A 19,066-nucleotide genomic window follows, 5' to 3' on the forward strand; every position below is an offset into this window, starting at 1 on the left:
TTCCCGTTCCTCACTGGGTGCTGGTGCCTTGGCCTGCAGCTCCTGCTTGTCCCAGGTGCCCATCCCTCATCTGTTCTTTGGAGAGGATGGACATGTGCTTCCACATTGCTTAGTTAATTTTAGGATGGAGTTTGTGGGCTGGATTAAACTGATGTGTGGGACATGAAACACTGCCTCTTTCTGTGAGGATTCTGTGAGGATTCTGTGAGGCCATCAGGGAGCTGAGGTTTTTCACATACACCAGGATAGCTTTCTCCTCCATGCCTTCATCCAGTGGAAATCCATTGTACTTATTCTTTTATATCCTAAAGTGATGTGAAAGTTGGACTGTGTTGACTGTTACCTCAATGTGCTGTAACGCAAAAGCACCCAGTATGACAAAATACAGCTTGTTTGCACTGGTTTTGAGCTATGCAGGACATTTTACCCAGTTCTTTCGTTATTCCAAGCAAGGGAGATTTGCATAAGGATAAGACGTGTGGAAGAGGAAACTGGGAGTGATGGATGGCCCCAGTGCCTGTCAGCCCTTGCACAAGGAAATACAACCCTGTGCGTGGAAGGAGCTTTGTGGACTTGACAAGCCCTTACAGAGGTGTCGGACACTTATTCTCCCACTGCGGTGTCAAAGCATTGACCGGGGAGTTTGGAGGGTTTGTGGGGGTTTTTTGCGTGGTGGCAGCAGCAACCATTTTGTGCAGCACCATTGTGGGTGGGTTAACACACAACCTGTACCGCGGACACCGGGGAGGGTTGGGGTTTGGGTTTTTGTCTCTTCTAAACAGCCCCTGACGCGCGCTCGGGGCGGACGCGTCCCGGCCGCGCACTCCGTTTGCGCATGCGCGGCTGCCTCCGCCCGTGCGAGCCGCCTGGCGGCGCCGCGCCTGCGCACTGCCGCGCCGTGACGTCCCGCCCGCGCGCCGGCGGGCGGGGGGCGGGGGGAGAGGGCGGGGGCGGGACGGGACCGGACGGCGCGGGGAGCGCGGAGCCCCGGCCCGGTCCGGTCCGGTGTCCGGCCCGGAATGCGCCGCAGCGCCCGGGAACATGGGCCGGCAGAGCCCGCCGCGCAACGGCGTCGGCGGCCACGGTACGGGCTGGGCCAGGCCCGGCGGGCGGGGGGCGGTGGTTCCGCCGAGGGGGTGGGGGCTGGAGCGCCCCCTGCGGGCGCGGCGGCGCCCCCTGGCGGTGGGGCGGGGCCGGCGCTGCGCTCGGAGCCGCCCCGGCGGAAGCGGGCGGGGGTCCCGGGGATCCCGGGACCGAGCGGAGGGTCCGGCCCAGCCCGCGGGTCTCCGGACAGGAAGCAGCCGAATGCGTTTGATGCTGCTGGGCCCAGGGGCGGTCCCCGGCAGTGACTGAGGGCTCTGCGGCAGCGCTGAGCTGGCCAGATCTGGCGAGGCCGTGTGTCGATGCAACGGTGCAGAAGCACCGACGGACCCATCTGGGTTTTAGACCGCCCTCATATTGGGTTTGTGTCTTTTCTTCCAAGGGTGAACCTTGGAGTTAAGGTCTCAGAACATGTTTTGAAATGCACTGGTTTTGGTAATACTCGCAGCTGTTGTCCCCTGTGTGTTTGAAAAGTGTAAATATTGGGGTCTTTATTAGTAAGTTTGAGCGGAGAAGCCCGCAAGATGTGCTCCTTCCTTCCCACTACTCAAGTTCTTTGTGTGTGAACAGTTCTTTCTCCCGTAGGCTTTGTCTCCTCCTTCCTGATATATCGGTATGTGACAGCCCAGTGTGCGCGTGTGGCAGGGGATCAGGAACAGCTGGGGGTAGGGAACTGGCTGGGAATAGGGAACCGGCTGAGCAGAGCTGGCTTCTGTTGTGCAAATAACGCTGCTTGCACAAGCGGGGGGGGGAAAGGAAATAAAAGAAGCTGTATTCACTGTGTGAGCAATTGGAGATTTAATGTTACCGGGAGCTTGGAATTCGGAGGGAGGTGGAGCTCAGTCGTAGGCTGTTACAGCTTGTTTTGACCCAAGAAGTTTTTTAAAAGAGTCCTTGAGAAGGAACAGCATCCATTGTTCGACTACTTAGCGTCTGTGTATGTGAACAGCCTGCCGACCTGCCGGCTCCCTTCAGACCTCGCTGAGAGCTGCACTTCCAGCCAGGAGCTCGCAGGAACAGGGCCGGGGCAGTGGCTGAGGTGCCACGTGGGCAGAGGAACGAGCTTCCCTATCGCTGCCGGGAGGGCGAGGCCTTAGGAAACACCTGTTTCTCCATCGAAATCCTTTTAATCCCTCCCTCCCCAAATCCTATTTGGACACGTCCCTTATAGCACGAATCCTGTTTGGATCCCAAGGGTTGTTGCATCTATGGGAAAAGCCTTTAGGGAAGGGCAGTGTTTGTGGCCTCATCCTGCACTCCAGCCCCGCAGTTGCTCAGCAAAGCCTTCTTACTAGGAACTCCTCCAGTGTGGAATATCAGGTGGCTCTCGGCTACTTCTCTCTTTCCTCGCATGAGGCAGTGGTGACAAATTCCACCATGTGGTGTGAAGTAGTGTCCCTTCTCCGCTCCCTGGGAAGTGCTCTGGTGTCCTGTAAGTGTGTCTAACCTGAGCTTTGTGTGTTACCCTCTTCCCTCCCTGCCCCGAGCGGCTGTGCTCCTCAAAACAGTGGGAATTGTTTCCTACTGGCTGAGCTGTGTGTGTACTGATGGCTGGCAAGTCTGTGTTTGTTGTAGGACAAGTCAATGTGCTTATGATTCTTTAACTGTGGTATAATTGTGTCCTTTCTTGTGTCTGTTGCTGTCAGTGGAAATACTCAGGCTTCTTCCTAAGACGGCTGCACCTGGGAGCCGGTAGGAACACAGTTTTGGGAACACTTTCCTAACCTTTTTAGAACACTTTCCCAAGTCCTGGTCTTAGGAAACACTTGACATCTGAGCTGGCAGCTGCATCAGAGAGCAAAGAGTTTGAGGATGGCTTTGCAGGAAGACATGAGCCGTTGGAAAGGACAGGAGCCAGAGGCTCCGTCTGGGCTCTGGTGGCAGCTCAGGTGTCAGGAGGAGCAGCGTTTGCCTCCCACAGTGGGACCCCCAGGGTTGATAGGGAAGTAGTGAGAGTGCCTTTTGAGGTGCTCTCAATGCTGAGCCTGCAGAAATGGGGACACTCAGCTGGAGGGTCATCCCTGTCCTGAGAGTGTGACAACTGCCCTGTGTCATCTCCCTTGTGTGTGTGTGACATCACTGTGAGTGACTGTTGCTAACCCCTGCTCTGTACTGGCACTGCCTGTCAGCTCACATCTCTGTGACCTTTTGCAGACTTTGATGCTAAGAAGAAAAGAAAAGTGGCAGAGATTTACCAGGCTCTGAACAGTGACCCCATCGACGTGGCAGCGCTGAGGCGGATGGCAATCAGTGAGGGCGGGCTGCTCACGGACGAGATCCGGTGCAAAGTGTGGCCAAAGCTGCTCAGTGTTAACACAGATGAGCTGCCCCCTCTTCCAGGTATGGAACAGCTTGGACTCAGTTGCTTGGGAGGAACTGCTCAGTGACCTTTGTCACTTTGTACTTTCTGGCCTGCCTTTACCCTGTGTGTGTTGCATTTCCCACTAAGCTCATGTACAAAGGGGACTCACTGCAGCACCAGTACTGTGTTGTATGTAAACAATACATGACTTCTAAAAACAACATTTGTTGTTTTCTTTAGTGGTAGTCATGGAATCAGTTCACTGTGGATGCAGTCAGTGTGGCCCTGAGCATTAGATGACATATGTAAGTTCACCTGCAGCAGAAAGAATCAGACTTGATTTGTTTTGCTCCTGTGAAGAGTGGCTGTGCTGAGCCCTGTTGTGGCCAAAATTCTCCCAAGGTGTCTCTGCCAGGAAGCAGTTCTTGTGTGAAGCATGCATATTTTTTTGGTCAGAATAGGCACAGGGACAGCAAGCTTCCTGGTGAAGTACTCACATGGTTTTTAAACCTTAGCAATGTATGTGCTCTAGGTCCTGTAGCTTTTATAGTCATCCAGGACAGATTTTGTTGTTCCTAATTCTATGGTTGTTTGGAAACATGCATCCTCCCACCTCAGTCAAGAGCCAGGTGACATTAGGGTGATGTAAGGTGACCAGAGCTACTGGAAGACAATGTTTAACTTCACTTGATCGCATTGAAGGAATTTGCTGGCTCACTGAACTTCTCTGTTTTAACTGTCTTAGCTAACCCTGGGTGAGATTTTAATGAATTGCTTCTATTTTGTAAACGCTTTGTGATCTCACAGCACTCCTACAGTGTTGCTACTGAGTACACTTTGAATTGGACAGCAATTCAAAAACTGTGTAGCAGAGATGTTTCTAAGAATGCTGGGAATGCTGCTGTCAGTTTAAGCATTATAACATGTGCTGTCTAAAGAAATAATTGTCTCATTTGTTGTTAGTGTTAGAGTGTGTGACATTGAAAGTGCAGGGACAGGGCTGAGGTGTGACATGAAAAAGGGGATATACAGTGGAGTAGTGGGTGTGTGCAGCTTCATGTCCACATTCAGCAGCACCCTCACCTCACTCTCCTCCCAATACCATTGCACCGCTTCATGTTAATCCTGTTGCTCTTTTTCTCTGCAGGGAAGGAGCTGCGAGAGGACAGTAAGGATTACCAGCAAGTGTTACTGGATGTGCGGCGATCCCTGCGCCGCTTCCCACCAGGTGAGGGGGGATTCTACTCTTCCCACTCTGCAAGGGCAGGAGCAATGCTGTGGGGCTCCTCCTGGCTTACACCTCCCTGGGAGGCTGCAGAAGGCGACACTCCATTACTTCAAAGGCCTGACTTCTAGAAAGCCTTTCTTTTCCTTGTGAGCTCACAGCAGCTGCTTCTTGCAGTGAAGCCCTTCTGCAGCCATCAGTTTCCTTCAGCTGTTGCTGCACAGATGGTTTTTGGTGTGGCTCTTCCAACTTTCCACTTCACCTGCCCCACTGAGCCCCTCTGCCAGGAGGCTGTTACTGGCAGGCAGTTGCAGCAGAGAGAGGACAGATCCTTCATGGATCCTACACAGATCTTGAGCACCATGACCTGTTGAGATTAGGACAGATGGAAAGCTTGAGAAATATGCCATTTGCTTTGGTTTATTTTAGTCCATGGTCTAGCTCAGGGGCAGGGAAGGCAGGTTTGTCTGTGCTTAGAGCAACTCCTGGTATAAAATAGTCTCAGAATCAGGTCCTTGCAACAAATTTAACAGAACTTAGAACATTTAGAAGCAAAATGGTTTTGCAGTTGTTTAGTTCTGGTGAGAGGCTGGTACCTTGTGTTATTTATAAAACACTAAATCCAGCAGCTCTCTGTGCAGAGCAGTCGTTATTTCTGGCCAGAATCTGCTTCCCTCTTCTGCCACTTTTATTTTGTATAAACACTTGATTCACTCTGATTCTTGCAGGCGTGATGCTGTGTGCAGGCCTGATTCCTGGAGGCTCTGCTCCTACAGATTTTTTTGCCCTTGAATGGCAGCCTCCTGCCTATTTTTAGCTACATTAGTGAAGCAGAGGAAAAGGAGAACTTTGTCATTGCAAGATCTCTGCTGGGACTCTCTGCTTGGCCTTTGGGCATTTTATCTGTTGACAAGGACTGCCAGAAACTGGCTGCAGCTGTGCAGGGCAGGAACAATGTTTTTCCTGTGACATCCTGTCCCTTAACACACGTTGTTAGCAGTGAACTGACAGAAAGTTGTGCTGGTGGAGGCCTTGCAGTCTGATGCAGTTGGCATCGTTTCTGTGAAAATGGGTCCCATTTAATTTTTTTCTAGAACTCCTGGGAAATTAAAAATTACTAAAACGTCCTCATCAGTGTTGGATGTGTAGAACAATTCTCTCTTCACAGCAGCACTGTGCAAACATCTGTAAACCCTGCTCCTATCCTCCACAGTGACTTCCTTGCAGATAAGGGTTCTGCAGATCTAAAGATTAAACCTCTCAGCAATTGGCTAGATTCTCCTGGTCCTGCAGAGTTTTGGGAGACAGCATTAGGGCTTTGGATAGTTTTTTCTGCCAGTTTTACCATCTTCCCACGTGCACCACATTCCTTGGGATCAGGCAGGTTAGTAAATGCACAGGTGCTCTCCTTGCACACCACAGTTGCCCTTGCTCCCACAGCAGGAACTGGTAGGTGACACAGCTGTGCCACCTCTGCTGTTCCCACAGGAATGCCAGATGACCAGAGGGAAGGATTGCAGGAGGAGCTCATTGATATCATCCTCCACGTCCTCAAGCGCAACCCCCAGCTCCACTACTACCAGGGATACCATGACATCGTGGTCACCTTCCTCCTGGTGGTGGGGAACAGGCTGGCCACAGCACTGGTGGAGAAGCTCTCAACACATCATCTCAGGTACTCAGTGGGAGGAAAGGATCCAACTGTGTGTCCTCAGGCTGTGGGGACACCTGTGCAGGTGGAGCTGGCCTGGAAGGGGAGCTGGGAAGGCAGAGCCTTGGGTTAAAGCAGCTGCCTGTCATGCCTGTACCCAGAGGGGTGATTGAGAGCAGTCTGACCACACAACTGCATGTGGCTTTGCAAGGAGCTGTGCCCTGGGGAAGGGATAATTGAAGGCTGTCGGTTAATTTGTAGCATCTCTTGGAGATGGAAAAGCCAACACATGCATTATCCATGGTTGTCTGGCTGTCAGGGCCTCTCCAGGTCCTGTGGGCTGGCTCAGCACCTGCCTCCAACTTGTCCTTGCATATCCTTGCCCTGGCCAGTGTGGTCTGTACTACCAGTGTCCTGTACCCCACAAGAAGAGTCTTTCCTGTTTGTGCACTGAAATAAGAGCAAGCTTCCAGCTGGAGAGTGTGGTTTGGAGGGATTATCTCTCCTCTCTCAGGCAGAGTCAGATTTTGGGTACTGGAAAGGCATTATGGTTCTTGTGTGCACTGCAGCAAAATAAGAAGTGTCAGCTGACAGCAGCATGATGGTCTGGGCCTAGGTTCTATGTGGAGGTCAGCCCTGTGTGTCCCAGACAAATTGGAAGGAGGCTACTCCAAAAAGACAGAATTCCTTGGGGGTGGGGGCCACCGTGTCAGCAAGGCTGTTTGTTGCATGTACTTCACCTTCTGCTGCCTCCCTGGAGGGAGAGCTCACTGACATTGTTGCTTGACAAAGCTTCCTTTAAATCTTTCCTCAGGGACTTCATGGACCCAACAATGGATAATACCAAGCACATTTTAAATTACCTGATGCCCATCATAGACCAGGTGAACCCTGAGGTGCATGACTTCATGCAGAGGTATGCAAATGTTCCCTTAGAGCCTGCTAGCTCTCCCCTGCCTGTCTCAGGTTACTGTTCACAGGCTGTTTCCACCAGCACATCCCCAGCACCACAGTGGCTTCCTCAGGGAGTCAACAGCTGTCCCACAGCTGATGGTGACACCCCAAAGCCATGTGGCACTCATCTCTGAGCAGGCTCAAATCTGTGCTGCCTGACTGGAGGGGTTTTACATGGGGCCATGTTCAGCCCATTTGTCTGCAGTCTGTATTGGAAAGGCTGGGAATTTGGAGGCAGTGTTGTAGAAATGCTACAACTGCTTCACGTGACCACTTGTGTGGCTGGTGGGATCTTGCTGTAGTTTGTTGTTAGTTCCGGGTATAATTCCCAGGTTTTGCATTAGGGACACACAGGTGTGCCTGGGCAGATCAAATCAGAAGCAGGAAGGTAAATGGAAAGAGTCAGTTCAGAGCCCTTTTTTGGGCAGGTGTGTCCCTTTTTTTGGCGTAGCAACCCTGATTGCAAACTCCCAGAAGTAGTAAGCCCTCAGGGTAGGAAGGAACCCAAACATCTGTCTGCGCTGCAGGATTTCAGTTGCACTCAGGCCAGCAAGCCAGACAATACCGTGATACATCACACATTCAGGGTCCCCTGAAAGCAGCATTTGGCCTCTGCTGTGGCACCCACTGGATGTGACACAAGTAATGGCAGCACTTTGTCACGGGAGGTGGCACAGGGGATGAACACTTCTTTTGTGTCAGAAGTGCAGTTCCTGCTCCGGGGGAGTTTAGTGCTCCACTGACTGCCAGCTCTATTTCCCCAGGCACAGCTCTGCAGCACAGGGGTGGCTTGGGAGCATTTCATCCCTGTTTCCAGGCTGACCTAATGGCTCTTTCTCTCTGTAGTGCGGAGGTGGGAACCATTTTTGCTCTCAGCTGGCTGATCACCTGGTTTGGCCACGTTTTGTCTGACTTCCGGCACGTTGTACGATTATATGATTTCTTCCTGGCTTGCCACCCACTGATGCCCATTTATTTTGCGGCTGTGGTAGGTATTGATGGAATGGTCAGAGATTTACTGTACTGTTCTGAGGTGGCAGGAGTTTGGGTCTACAGAGGGAGGCAGGCAAAACCCAGTGCCAGCTGTACCCTGCTCTGCAGATGCAGTCAGTAATGTCCCTGGTAAAGGGCAGGTGGGAACCTGGGGAATCAGGGCAGCCTGAAGGTGTCCAAATGTGCAGGCTGTGCCAGTTCAGTGCTGTGGAGGCAGCATGACACGTTGGTTTTATTTCCTTTCATGTGCTGGTCCTGCTTCTGGTCACATACTGGGTTGCCTGGCTGGCTGGGGACAGCCCTGTGCTGTGCATCCACCTGCCCATCCTCCTATGGCAGAGGGCAAGTCATGAAGTCAAACCCTGCTGAGGTTCTGCCCAGTCTCTGACCTGCCAGTAGCAGGCTCTGCTCAGCAGACAGACTTAAGTACTCTGAAAGATGCTTCCCATGGCCTCAGAGTCTCAGAAGGGGTTTGGCATTTCTCTTCCCAGTGATTGCTTCACTGCAGTGTGTCCTCTTGAAGAAGGTCTTTCAGCTGGAAGAAAAGTGGTTTATTTTCTGGCTCTGAAACAAGTGTCAGCATGTTCCAAGGAGTTGTCCCCACTTCCTTGTCTGTCCTCGTCTCACTCCTCTGCAGATCGTGCTGCATCGGAAGCAGGAAGTTCTGGAGTGCGAGTGTGACATGGCCTCTGTCCACCACCTCCTGTCCCAGATCCCACAGGACCTTCCTTATGAGTCTCTGATCAGCAAAGCTGGGGTCCTTTTTGTCCAGTTCCCACCTTCCAAACTCGCCAAGGAGGCAGCTCAGGCAGAACGGTGAGTGCTGGGCAGCTGCTGTGTTACCTACATCCCCTTGTCAGGTCTTGCCTCCTGTGGAGATCTTCCTGCCCAGAGGCTGGTCCCAGAGGTGAGCAGGGGACACTCCTTGACCTGTTCCTTCTCTTGCAGAACTGCGGCTTCCACTTTTAAGGACTTTGAGTTGGCATCAGTGCAGCAGAAACCAGACACTGTGTTGAGACAACGTTTCAGAGAGCGGCTCCGAGGGGAGGAACGGCTCCGAGGGGAGGAGAGGACAAAATCCATCTTGACAAAGCCCCGGACCAACCGCTTTGTCAAGCTGGCAGTGATGGGGCTGACGGTGGCACTAGGAGCAGCTGCCCTGGCTGTGGTGAAAAGCGCACTGGAGTGGGCACCCAAGTTTGAACTGGAGATATTCCCCTGAGACCGGAGGAAAGGCCTTTACTGTTACTGCATCCATCCGCAGCAGGAAGGGCTGATGTTTGATGAAGGACGTGTCCAGAAACGACCTGTCTGAAGATTATTTTTTATTCTTACGGCGTCCAGTAACGCTTTTGGCCTTTGTGACAGAGACTGAGGGAACCAGCCCAGCAGGACTGTTCCCCACACCATGCTCACCTTGTTACCCTCTCCCTGTGCAAGGATGAGCAGACAGGCACTCCTGCTGTCCCCTGAGGAACCAGAGGTATGGACAAGTTTGGCTGTTCAGGCTGTGCTCAGGTGACTGTACAAAGGGAGAGCTGTGCGTGGGCTGTGCCCAAATGATCCTGCATTCTCCATTGGGGAAAACTAGTGGGAGTGAGAGCAGATCCTCACCTGGAGGAGAGTGTCCAACAGAGTTTGTTCTGGGTGCCTGAGTGTGTGAGAGTGGAGGACTGTTGCATTCCTGGGGAACAGGGCAGCCCTTTAGCTCTTAATTGCTCCAGTGTGCCCCACGATCTGCCTTCAGCTTTGCAGGTGCTCCAGCTCTTCCTGTCCTTTGGGCACCCTCTGAGCAGAGCCAAACCTTTCCCATACCCTGGCCAGCATAATGCTGTGAGCTTCTCATCAGTGTGTAACACTCCCTGGCTCTTTTTGCTTCCACATCTTTGCAGCTTGCTTTGTTTGCAGCTCCCCTCAGCTCTCAGCCACTGCCACTGCTGCACTGGCAGTACAATGACCTTATCTGAGGTCAGTGAAGTGACACACGAATGCAGTCACCCTGCTGAAGGTGTGTACTGTCATGTGCCAGGTTATGCTACCACAAGCCTTAGTGGCACTGTAAACACCCATTGCAGACTTCTTTAATGGCTTTGGAAGTGGACACTAACATGCCCACATGGAGAAAGGTTTTTTTCCTACCTTGTGAAACACTTTGCACAGGATGGAAGTTGTTGCACTAAGAAATGTGTCAGAAACCTCCCCCACAAGCTGATCAGGCTTCAGCATCGCCTCTGGAAATAACACGAGGGGTTTGGTTTCCCAGAACGGCCACCCTGACCCCTGCATAGCTCCCATCTCCCCACCAGTCTTACTGGCAGTCCCAGCGCTCCCTGCCCTCCAAGTTAAGCAGCAAATCCTTCTAGACAGCTCAGTGTCCCACTGAGACAAAGCCAATAGACACTATGCCTCTACCTCTCCCCCAAGCTGCTAAATCTCCCTCAAGTGCCCTTACCTGTCCCTCATGGCTCCCTCCCGCTGCCCCATCATTGCTCTGTTGTGCCCATAGCCATCTGTGCCATGCCCAGGGGCTGCATACCTGAAAAGGAAGTGTTTGTTGAAGGGATTTTGGGATAGAAGAAGAAAGAGAGAAATGAGAAGAAAACTCATGCCCTGCAAAGCTCAGCATCCCCCACTCCAACCCTTCTTGGTCCATAACCGCCCTGGGTATGTTCTGGTTTGCCCTGTGGGCCCTTGCTCATGGAAGGGCTGTGCCTTTCTGGCCAGAGGGCAGATGGGCAGTTATCATTCCTGGCTTGTGTTCCCATGAAGCTCTGTGTAGGTCCCTTTGCCTCTGCAGGTGAAATGTGGAGTGCGTGAAACTGCCCTTATCCAGGCAGGCAGCAAGACCTGTTCCCTCCTCTCCTCAGTGGTGCCAGTGCCCTTGGAGGGACCTGCTCAGGGGGCATCTCCCAGTGTGGCTGAAGGCAAAGCCCATTCCTTGGGACCCCTAGAGCAGCAGAGCAGGACTGGAGGCAGGATCACTTAGCACTTTAGAAACCATTGGTGCAGGAGAGTGTGGTGACCTGGGAATGCTGCTGGAGGGCCCAGGACCACTCTGTACACCACCCTGAAGGAGGGGATGGCTGGAGCCCCCCCAGGAGGAGTCCCTGCAGCCCCTCCATTCCCTGGCCATGATGCACTTTACTTCTTGCGTTGTCTCTGGGAGGGGAGAAGGGCCTGGGAGGGGACCATGGCTGCGGGTGCTTCAGTTACTCTGTACAAAGACTTAGCCCTGTAAATGCAGATTTCTACAAACACTAAAACTGTAAAATAAACAGTTACTAAACACACTTCCTGCCCTCCTCAAGCCGGGGCTGCCACATCTGCTGTTGTAGCACTCTGTGGCCCAGAACTGTGGCCAGGCCAGCAGCCCTGTGGGAAGAGGAGCAGGAGCAGGGCCAAAGGGTGCATGCGTGCCCTGGTCACTGTTCTCCATCCCTCTGCCTCCCTCTGGGCCAATGCCAGGCCTTGTGTGTGCTGCTGGCTCTCTGGGCTGTCCCCCCCAGCAGTAGCATGGGGCTGGAAATAGCCTGACCTTCCAGCTTGCCCTGTACCCCAGGCCGGGTGCCTGGCTGCAGGAGATCCCAGGCATGATGCCCAATTCCCAGGGCACGCTCTGCTGAGCTGGGAAAATGCTGCTGCCTTTGCCAGGCTGGAAGTGGGTTGGGCTGGATGGCTCAAGGCTGGCAGTCCTGTTGGCTGCTTTTAATTGCCTGTGGCTTCTCCAGGAGCCATTTTAATAGTGCTTGGAGCCCTTTGAGAGGGACACCCTTTGGGCAGCAGGGGGGAAGGAGGAGTGGTGGAGGGAGGAATGTGGCACCTTTGGGGTAGCCAAGAGTCTACTGCCACATGTGACTCAGAACCAGGCCAGTGGCAATGTGTGTATGGGCCTGTGTGGGCCACAGTGATGCTGGACAAGAGCCCCGTGTGGCCCTGACCTTTGTCCAGTGAGCTCTGACTGTGGCTGCACCATGGTCCCTCCTGCTCCCAGCAGTGCCCCTGAGCAGAGACAATCCCATTGCTGGGGGCTGCAGTGACACCACACTGGAACACTGCTGCCCTGGGCAGTGCTGGGGGCTCTCCCATGGGTGCAGCCTGCAGACTTGGGGTGTCACCATGGCATGGGAAACCCCTGCACTTCTCCCTCCCTCGGGACCAGCCCAGTCCCCAGCAGCACCGGGGCAGCAGGAGGGGCTGGCAGTACCCGGGGATGCTCTGGGCTCCTCTCGTTGCCGTGGCAACAGCTCGGCGAGACTGGGGGCGGGGGTCTGGCTGTGATGCAAGTGGCGCGTGACCTCGTGCCCTCCCCCCCGGGCCCTCCTGTGGGTCTGGATTAGCACCCCCAGTTCCCTCCCTCTCCGGTTCCCCCCTGATTGCCCTCGGTCCCCTCCCCCTGGCTGAACGGAGTCGGGGGCGGTGCCAAGATTGCCCACACACACACGGGTGGGGCAAGGGGCTGCATATGCACAGCACATACGTGCACACACATGCACATGCTCACACTGCTCCCAGGGACGTCCAGCCCTTGCTGACTGATGAAGATGAACCTCCCCGCTGTGGGAGAGCCCATAGGAACTGGGGCTCAAGGTGGGAACTGATGTGCTGGATGGGAGCTGGATGCTGGCCATTGGGATTCCCACATCTCCATGGGGACCTCACATAGCCCTGGGAACCCCAAATTCCCCTGGGAGGAGTGAGGCAGCACAGAAGGAGGCAGAGCCATGGGGAGCAGACCAACACACTTTATTCCATAATCACAACAGTCAGGATCATTGTTAGCCGAGGTTCTGCAGAGCAAGGGCCAGCTGTGTCACACCCCAAGACAGGCCCAGATGGGGTCATCACTGCCCCTCGGCTAAAAATCCTGTTTCTCCAAGATAACAGACACAGGGACCCTTCACTAACACGACACTACAAAGGTGACCCCGAGCGCTGGCGCCCGTCCGCAGGCTGCGCTGGGGCCCCGCCAGCTCCGGGGACCCCCGGCCCACTCGGCCGCCGCCAGGGCAGCTGCTTCCTGAGAGAGGTTTGGTTTATTTTTATTATTTATTATTACTATTATTATTATTATTCGCTTTGTCTGGAGTGATGACGGGATGTCGCACGCGCACGCACACACGCTCGCACACGCATGCCAGCCAGCACCGGGCAGCGGGGGCGCAGCGGGAGGGGGCCGCACGCTGGGAGGGGTCTCTAAGCACTACAACCACACGGCACAGAAAATCCACCATTGTCCACGACGGTTCTCCCTGACAAACACACCCGGCGAGACTTGAGGAGGGGGACAGGGGTGAGGACAGGGACAAAGCGGATGATGTTGTGCTTGCAGCCAGGGCAGGAGACCCCAGCGCTGGCTCTGGTTCTGGCACTGACCCAGAACCTGCTCCTGAGGAAATATTTCGCCTGACGGTCTGTGGAGGGATCACCCTGGCTCAAGGGTGATGCACAGCACGTAGGGGACCACCGGGACCCCCTAGGAACGGAAGCTGAGCCCTGAGCTGCAGGGTCAGCAAAGCACACATGTGATACGAGACCCTCAATGTGGCCTCAGGCCTTGCTGGTACCTGGGGGCTTTGGCTTCCCCATGGACAGGGATGGAGGGCAGGTGACTGTCAGCCTCAGCGCCCTCCCTGAGAACCCCTGGCCACAGAATGGGGTGGCTGTGCACCCCAGGAAGGCACCGAGGTGCTGGGTGAGATCCGTGTGTGTCAGAGAGCTCTGGGGCCGCCGGACCCCACGGGAACCCCAAACCCGGCTCACACATGGGAGGGGGCTTCAGATGCTCCTGGCGCGGGGCTGCCCAGGGGGTGGGAAGGCAAAGACCCCCGAGGCGGCGGTGAGGCGGGAGCAGGCTGCCAGAATCACGGCTGTCCCGGCGCTTATTTGGCTTTTCCACCTTTGGGGGCGGGACTGGATTCGGTGGGGGACGGCCGGGGAGGGAGGGGACGCAGAGAAGAGGACGCGCTCTATCCAGGGAACACGTGTCTGATGCGTGATGCCCGCCTGGCTCCGCAGGCTGGCACCCGCACGGGGGTACTGAAACACCGTGGCTAATGCCAACACACACGCACAGCTACCGCTACACACCGACACATCTACACTGCTGATGGTTGACCATCGCGGGGGGCCTCCAGGGGCCCCCAGGGACTGGGCTGGGGGACATCAAGCATCCCTGCAAAGGGCCCGGGGACACGCCCCTCCTTGCGCTGCAGTGCCTATCCCCACGGCTGAGCCAGGGCCACCAGCAGCTCCAGCAGCAGGGCCAGGCACCTACTCCTAGGCACCCTTATGACACAGGAGGGGAATGTCCTTCCCCTGGTCACAGCTCAGTCCAGCCTGACAGCAAGGGACAAGCACAGGGCAGCCTGTGACTGGGGGAACCGGCAGCCCAAAAACAGGGAGGCAGAGCCCCAAGCAACGGGTGCTCCGCTGCCGCCAGCACCCCACTGGCAGGAAAGGGTCCGGGGGCCCCCACAAACCCAGAACCCCTGAAGAATCGAGGTCATGAGGGGCTGCAGGGGCTGCTTCAAGCAGCGGTTGCTGCCGAGCCCAGTACAGCTCTTGCAGTCGCTGCCAGCCCCAGCCATGACCCAGGGATGTATGGGGTCCCCACCCAGCGCAGCTGTACCAGAGCGCAGCCCCTGCCCCCCAACCACAGCCTGCGGCAGCTGCCGAGCCAGCACTGCAGCCACGTGCTCCCGGCAGTGGGAGGAGGCGGCTGTCGCAGGAAGGAGCCATTAGGAAAAGCAAAGAAAATCCCAGCTGGAGGAGCCGCTGCAGCAGCACCTTCCTTGCCAGCATCTCCCTGCTCTTGGCCGGCAGCGGAGCCCAGCGTGGTGCTGTGTGGAGAAGCCCTGTGCCAGAACATCACACACACCCCACACGGCCACCAGCACTGGCTGCAGCTGCTCTTGGACCTGTTTGGGCGGTTGCTTAAGGCAGATTTCCCACAGCTGCCCTTCTCTGCCACCCTGCCCTTCCGTGCTGCTCCCCACCGTCCTGGCAGCACCACACGCCACGGCTGGGCACGGTGACACCCGGCTCCACTGGCCAAGGTCAGCCAGCCCACAGCAGGTCCCGCACGGGCACAGGCTCCAAGGTTAAAATGAGGGCTGGCTGCTTAGCAAAGGGCTGGTCCCCATACAATTTTGGGGTGACTCCGGACACGGGCTCCCTCCGTGGCACAGCTTTCCGCTCACAACTGCCTGGCGAGAGAAACAACACAGCCTCCCGCGCCCACGTGCTCGTGACGTGTGTGCAACTTCACTCTTCCCAAAGCGAGTGGCGGGGAGCACACACCACAGGATAGGAGACACTGCTGTGGGACACTGAACCCCCAAGCCAGGGACCCCCTCTCAGAATAGGGAGCTGGGAAGGGACAGTTTGGCATGGCTCGGCATCCCTCCCCAAGGGCTGCAAAGAGGAAGAGGAGAAAATTGAAGCCATGCGTTCAATGCAGTCAAAAACCAAACGGAATCAGCCATTCTCCAAGGGATGGGGAAGGTGGGGTGAGCACCAAGAGCTGGGGTGGCGTGGATGCTCCTACTTCCTGGAGAGCGGGAGGGCACACGGTGCTGGCAGAGATGGGAGCGGCCGGGAGCAGCCATGGCTGTCAGCGCCGGGGCCGTGGGGGAAAGCGGCCGGGTGTGACAATGAAAACCCGATGAGATGCATTTCACGGACAAATAACCGCGGCGGGCGATCATGCGTCCTGCGGGCACGAGGCGAGAGTCGGACAGACAGACGGATGGAGAATGGGTGTATGCCAGGGGATGGGGGCAACAGGGGCTCTGCCTTCCAGCAGCTTCAAGGCAAAATACCTGATTCCTGCATGTAAACAGCTGGTTTCGGTTTGTTTGTTCGTTTTGTTTTTTTTTTTTTCCTGGGTTGTTTTTTGATATGACCTGATTGCGGATGAAAATAAAAATGAGCGTTACCTGCAGAGCGTGGGACTCAGTAGGTAAAGACCAAGTCCGAGATGCTGGACATGAGCCAGTCCCCTGCTATCATCTCCGTCACCTCGGGCGTGCAATAGTCCGGGAACTCGAAGTGCGAGGAGCCTCCCCGCGGGTAGAGGTCATGGTCCTTGTCGAAGACGGACCAGTCCAGGGCACCACAGGTGGAACTGGCAGGCGCCCGCCCGGGCATGATCCCCAGCAGGTCTTCCTCCAGCTCTTCGTCGGAGGAGCTGAAGGAAGAGGGAGGGGACCCAGCCGACATGGGAGAGGGGGACCCGCTCTCCGGAGAGCTCCCTGGCTCCGGGCAGGGTGTGGTAGGGCTCAGGGGTGCAGGGGGCTCCTGGGGGCTGTTCTCCCCGTCGGGTGGCGGGTGCCAGGCGGCCGTGCCAGGCACCACAGGGCTGTCCTCAGCGGGCACCTCTGCTGCGGGCTCCTGCGGGCTGTTGGGGCTGGTGGGCAGCTTGGCGGGCTGCCTGCGGCTGGTAGAGACACGGCCCAACACGGAGGGCTTGATCTTCACTGGGAGCCGCGGGCGGGCTGCTCCGGTGCCCACCTTGCCCTTTTTCCGAGGCCGGTACTTGTAGTCGGGGTAGTCAGCCATGTGCTTGAGACGCAGACGCTCGGCCTCTCTGACAAAGGGGATCTTCTCGGAGTCGTGGAGGAGCTGCCAGCGCCGGCCCAGGCGCTTGGAGATCTCGGCGTTGTGCATGTCGGGCCACTGGTCCATGATCTTGCGGCGCTCATGCTGGGACCACACCATGAAGGCGTTCATGGGCCGCTTGATGTGCCCGCTCGGCGTCTTGCACCAGGCGGGCTCGGTGTCACGAGCGGGCAGCGGGGCGCAGGGCTCCCGCCGAGCCTCCGCGCCCCGGCCCCGCGGGCCGCGCTGCACCATCCCGGAGCCGCGTACCCCGCCGCCGCCTCCGCCTCTTCCTCCTCCCCTCCCGCCGCCGCCTCCCTGCCCGCCGCCGCCTCCCCGCCCGCCGCTACGCGCCGCGCCGCGCCGCCCCCATTGTGCGGAGCGGGCGGCGGCGGGGCGGGGCGCAGGCGGCCTCGACGGGGCCCGGGGGCGCACGGCGGGGCCGGCTCCGCCGGGGCGGCGGCCGCGGAAATGCTCCGGAAGGGCTCCGGGATGTCCCGGTAGTCTCCGGCTCGGAGATGCTCTGCAGCGGTGCTGTCCCTGAATGCTCCGCAGCGGTCCGCGGATGCTCCGGAATGCTCTGTAGCACCTCGAGGATGCTCGGTACCGGTGTGAGGATGCTCTGTAGCACCTCGAGGATGCTTGGTACCAGTCTGAGAATGCTCCGGGATGCTCTGTACCGTCTCAGGGATGCTCCGCACCAATCCGGGGATGTTCGGCGGCGTCTCGAGGATGTTGCGGGATGCTCGTACCGGCTCGGAGATGCTCCGCACTGCCTAGGGATACTGCACGCCGTGAGGGCTCCGCCCCGGGGTTGCTCTGCTCCCCGCCGCCCCGGTGATGCCTCTCCGGTTAAGTGGCAGATGCTGCTGTCGGAAAGAGTGTAGGGCGGTTACGGCGAGTCCGAGTGCGGGTCGGGGTTGCGCGGGGGCGGTGCGGGCAGCCCAGGAGCCGCACGCCCCCCGGTGCCGCTCTTATAGCCACGGCCGCCCCGCCCCCGCCGCCCCCGGTAAACACCGCCGCGCCGGGTCTGTCAATGGGGGACCCCGCCCCCCGCCGCCCATTGGCCGCGGAGCGGGGGGGCTGATCCCGCTCAGCCAATGGGAGACCGCCGAGAGGGGTTGCTGGAGAGAATGGCAGCGCGGCACGCCCCGGTACCCCCGGTACCGCCCGGCTACCCGGCACGCCCCGGTACCCCGGTTCTCCCCTGCGCTCCCGGTACCCCCCCGCTAGGCACGGCACGCACCGCTACCCCCCGGTAACCCGGCTCGCCGATGCCCGCGATACTACCCCCACGGCAGCCTCTGGTACCGCTACCCGAGCAGCACAGAATCCCCGGTTATACTCGGTACCTTCAGACAAACATCCCGGTATGCCGGTACTCTCTGTGCTCCCAGGCACCCACCCGCGGATAGTCCAGCTCCTACCAGTAACCCGCTGCTCCCCAGGTCTAGGCACCCTGATGTCCCCGGTGACCCTGACATCCACACCCTCGAGAGCACCCACAACCCTCGCGGATCGCGGGGGGCCTGTGCAGGGGTCTGACGGGTCGGAACACCGAGTATCACCCCGGAATGCTGCGCTTGAACCCTGTCCTTCTGGCCCACCGGGCTCTCGGGACACCCACTGCGCCCGGTGGTCCGGGCAAAGCCCCGGCCCGGAACAGTCCCCGGGCCGCTCACTAGGGCTTGCAGCACTCGGCGCCACGCGTTGTGGGAACACCGACGCCTTCGTGGACACGTCTCCGCCACCCATTCCAGTTGTCTCCCAGTGGGTCGGCGCCCGGCGGGGACGGGAGTGCGGGGCGGGGAACGAGCAGCCCACGAGGCGGACACGCGGCTCCCCGGTGCCACGAGTGGGGCCACGCCCCTCCCGATCAGGCCCCGCTCCCTCCGCTGGGCGGCACCAATGGGGCGGCGGCGGCGGCGCTGTTGCCCCGGAGACCGCGGGCTGCCCGCCGGGGGCCGCGCCCATTGGTTGTCGCCGCGGCGCGCGGGCCCGCGGGGGGCCGCGCCCATTGGCTGCGCCGCCGCCGCCAGTTGCTGTGGTGACAGGGGACCGAACCGACCGGGCACCGCGACCGGCGGGGCACCACGGGCTGGGCCGTCCGACGGTCTGAGCACGAGCTGTGCCTTGTCCCGACCCTAGCGGCTGGCCCCACACTGCGGCCGGGACACCGGCTGCCCTCCCGTAGGCCCGGCGCTGTCCACGCCGTCCCCGATGCGCGGGGAACACCACACGG

At 57.7% G+C, this 19,066-nt stretch overlaps 2 protein-coding genes across 3 annotated transcripts; one reads left to right on the plus strand and one right to left on the minus strand.

Annotated features, from left to right (window-relative positions):
* Positions 1 to 937: 937 nt before the first annotated feature.
* TBC1D20 (TBC1 domain family member 20) lies at positions 938 to 11,516 on the plus strand. Of its 2 annotated transcripts, none has more exons than XM_056507600.1 (8): positions 938 to 1,084; positions 3,256 to 3,441; positions 4,551 to 4,631; positions 6,117 to 6,303; positions 7,094 to 7,195; positions 8,080 to 8,221; positions 8,864 to 9,042; positions 9,175 to 11,516. In XM_056507600.1, the coding sequence occupies exons 1-8, from the start codon at positions 1,042 to 1,044 to the stop codon at positions 9,446 to 9,448; spliced, it is 1,194 nt and encodes a 397-aa protein (XP_056363575.1). In that variant the 5' UTR covers positions 938 to 1,041; the 3' UTR covers positions 9,449 to 11,516. The 2 variants fall into 2 exon arrangements, with proteins under 2 accessions (XP_056363575.1, XP_056363574.1); XM_056507599.1 differs by lacking the exon at positions 938 to 1,084 and adding an exon at positions 2,272 to 2,533.
* Positions 11,517 to 12,948: 1,432 nt separating this feature from the next.
* On the minus strand, positions 12,949 to 17,812 carry SOX12 (SRY-box transcription factor 12). Its single transcript, XM_056507292.1, has 2 exons — positions 16,164 to 17,812; positions 12,949 to 16,053 (listed from the first exon to the last, which is right to left on the minus strand). Exon 1 carries the CDS (start codon positions 17,077 to 17,079, stop codon positions 16,180 to 16,182), a length of 900 nt encoding a protein of 299 aa, XP_056363267.1. The 5' UTR covers positions 17,080 to 17,812; the 3' UTR covers positions 12,949 to 16,053; positions 16,164 to 16,179.
* Positions 17,813 to 19,066: the final 1,254 nt, after the last annotated feature.

The sequence above is a fragment of the Oenanthe melanoleuca genome, chromosome 20, assembly GCF_029582105.1.
Source record: "Oenanthe melanoleuca isolate GR-GAL-2019-014 chromosome 20, OMel1.0, whole genome shotgun sequence".
Taxonomy (NCBI): Eukaryota; Metazoa; Chordata; class Aves; order Passeriformes; family Muscicapidae; genus Oenanthe; species Oenanthe melanoleuca.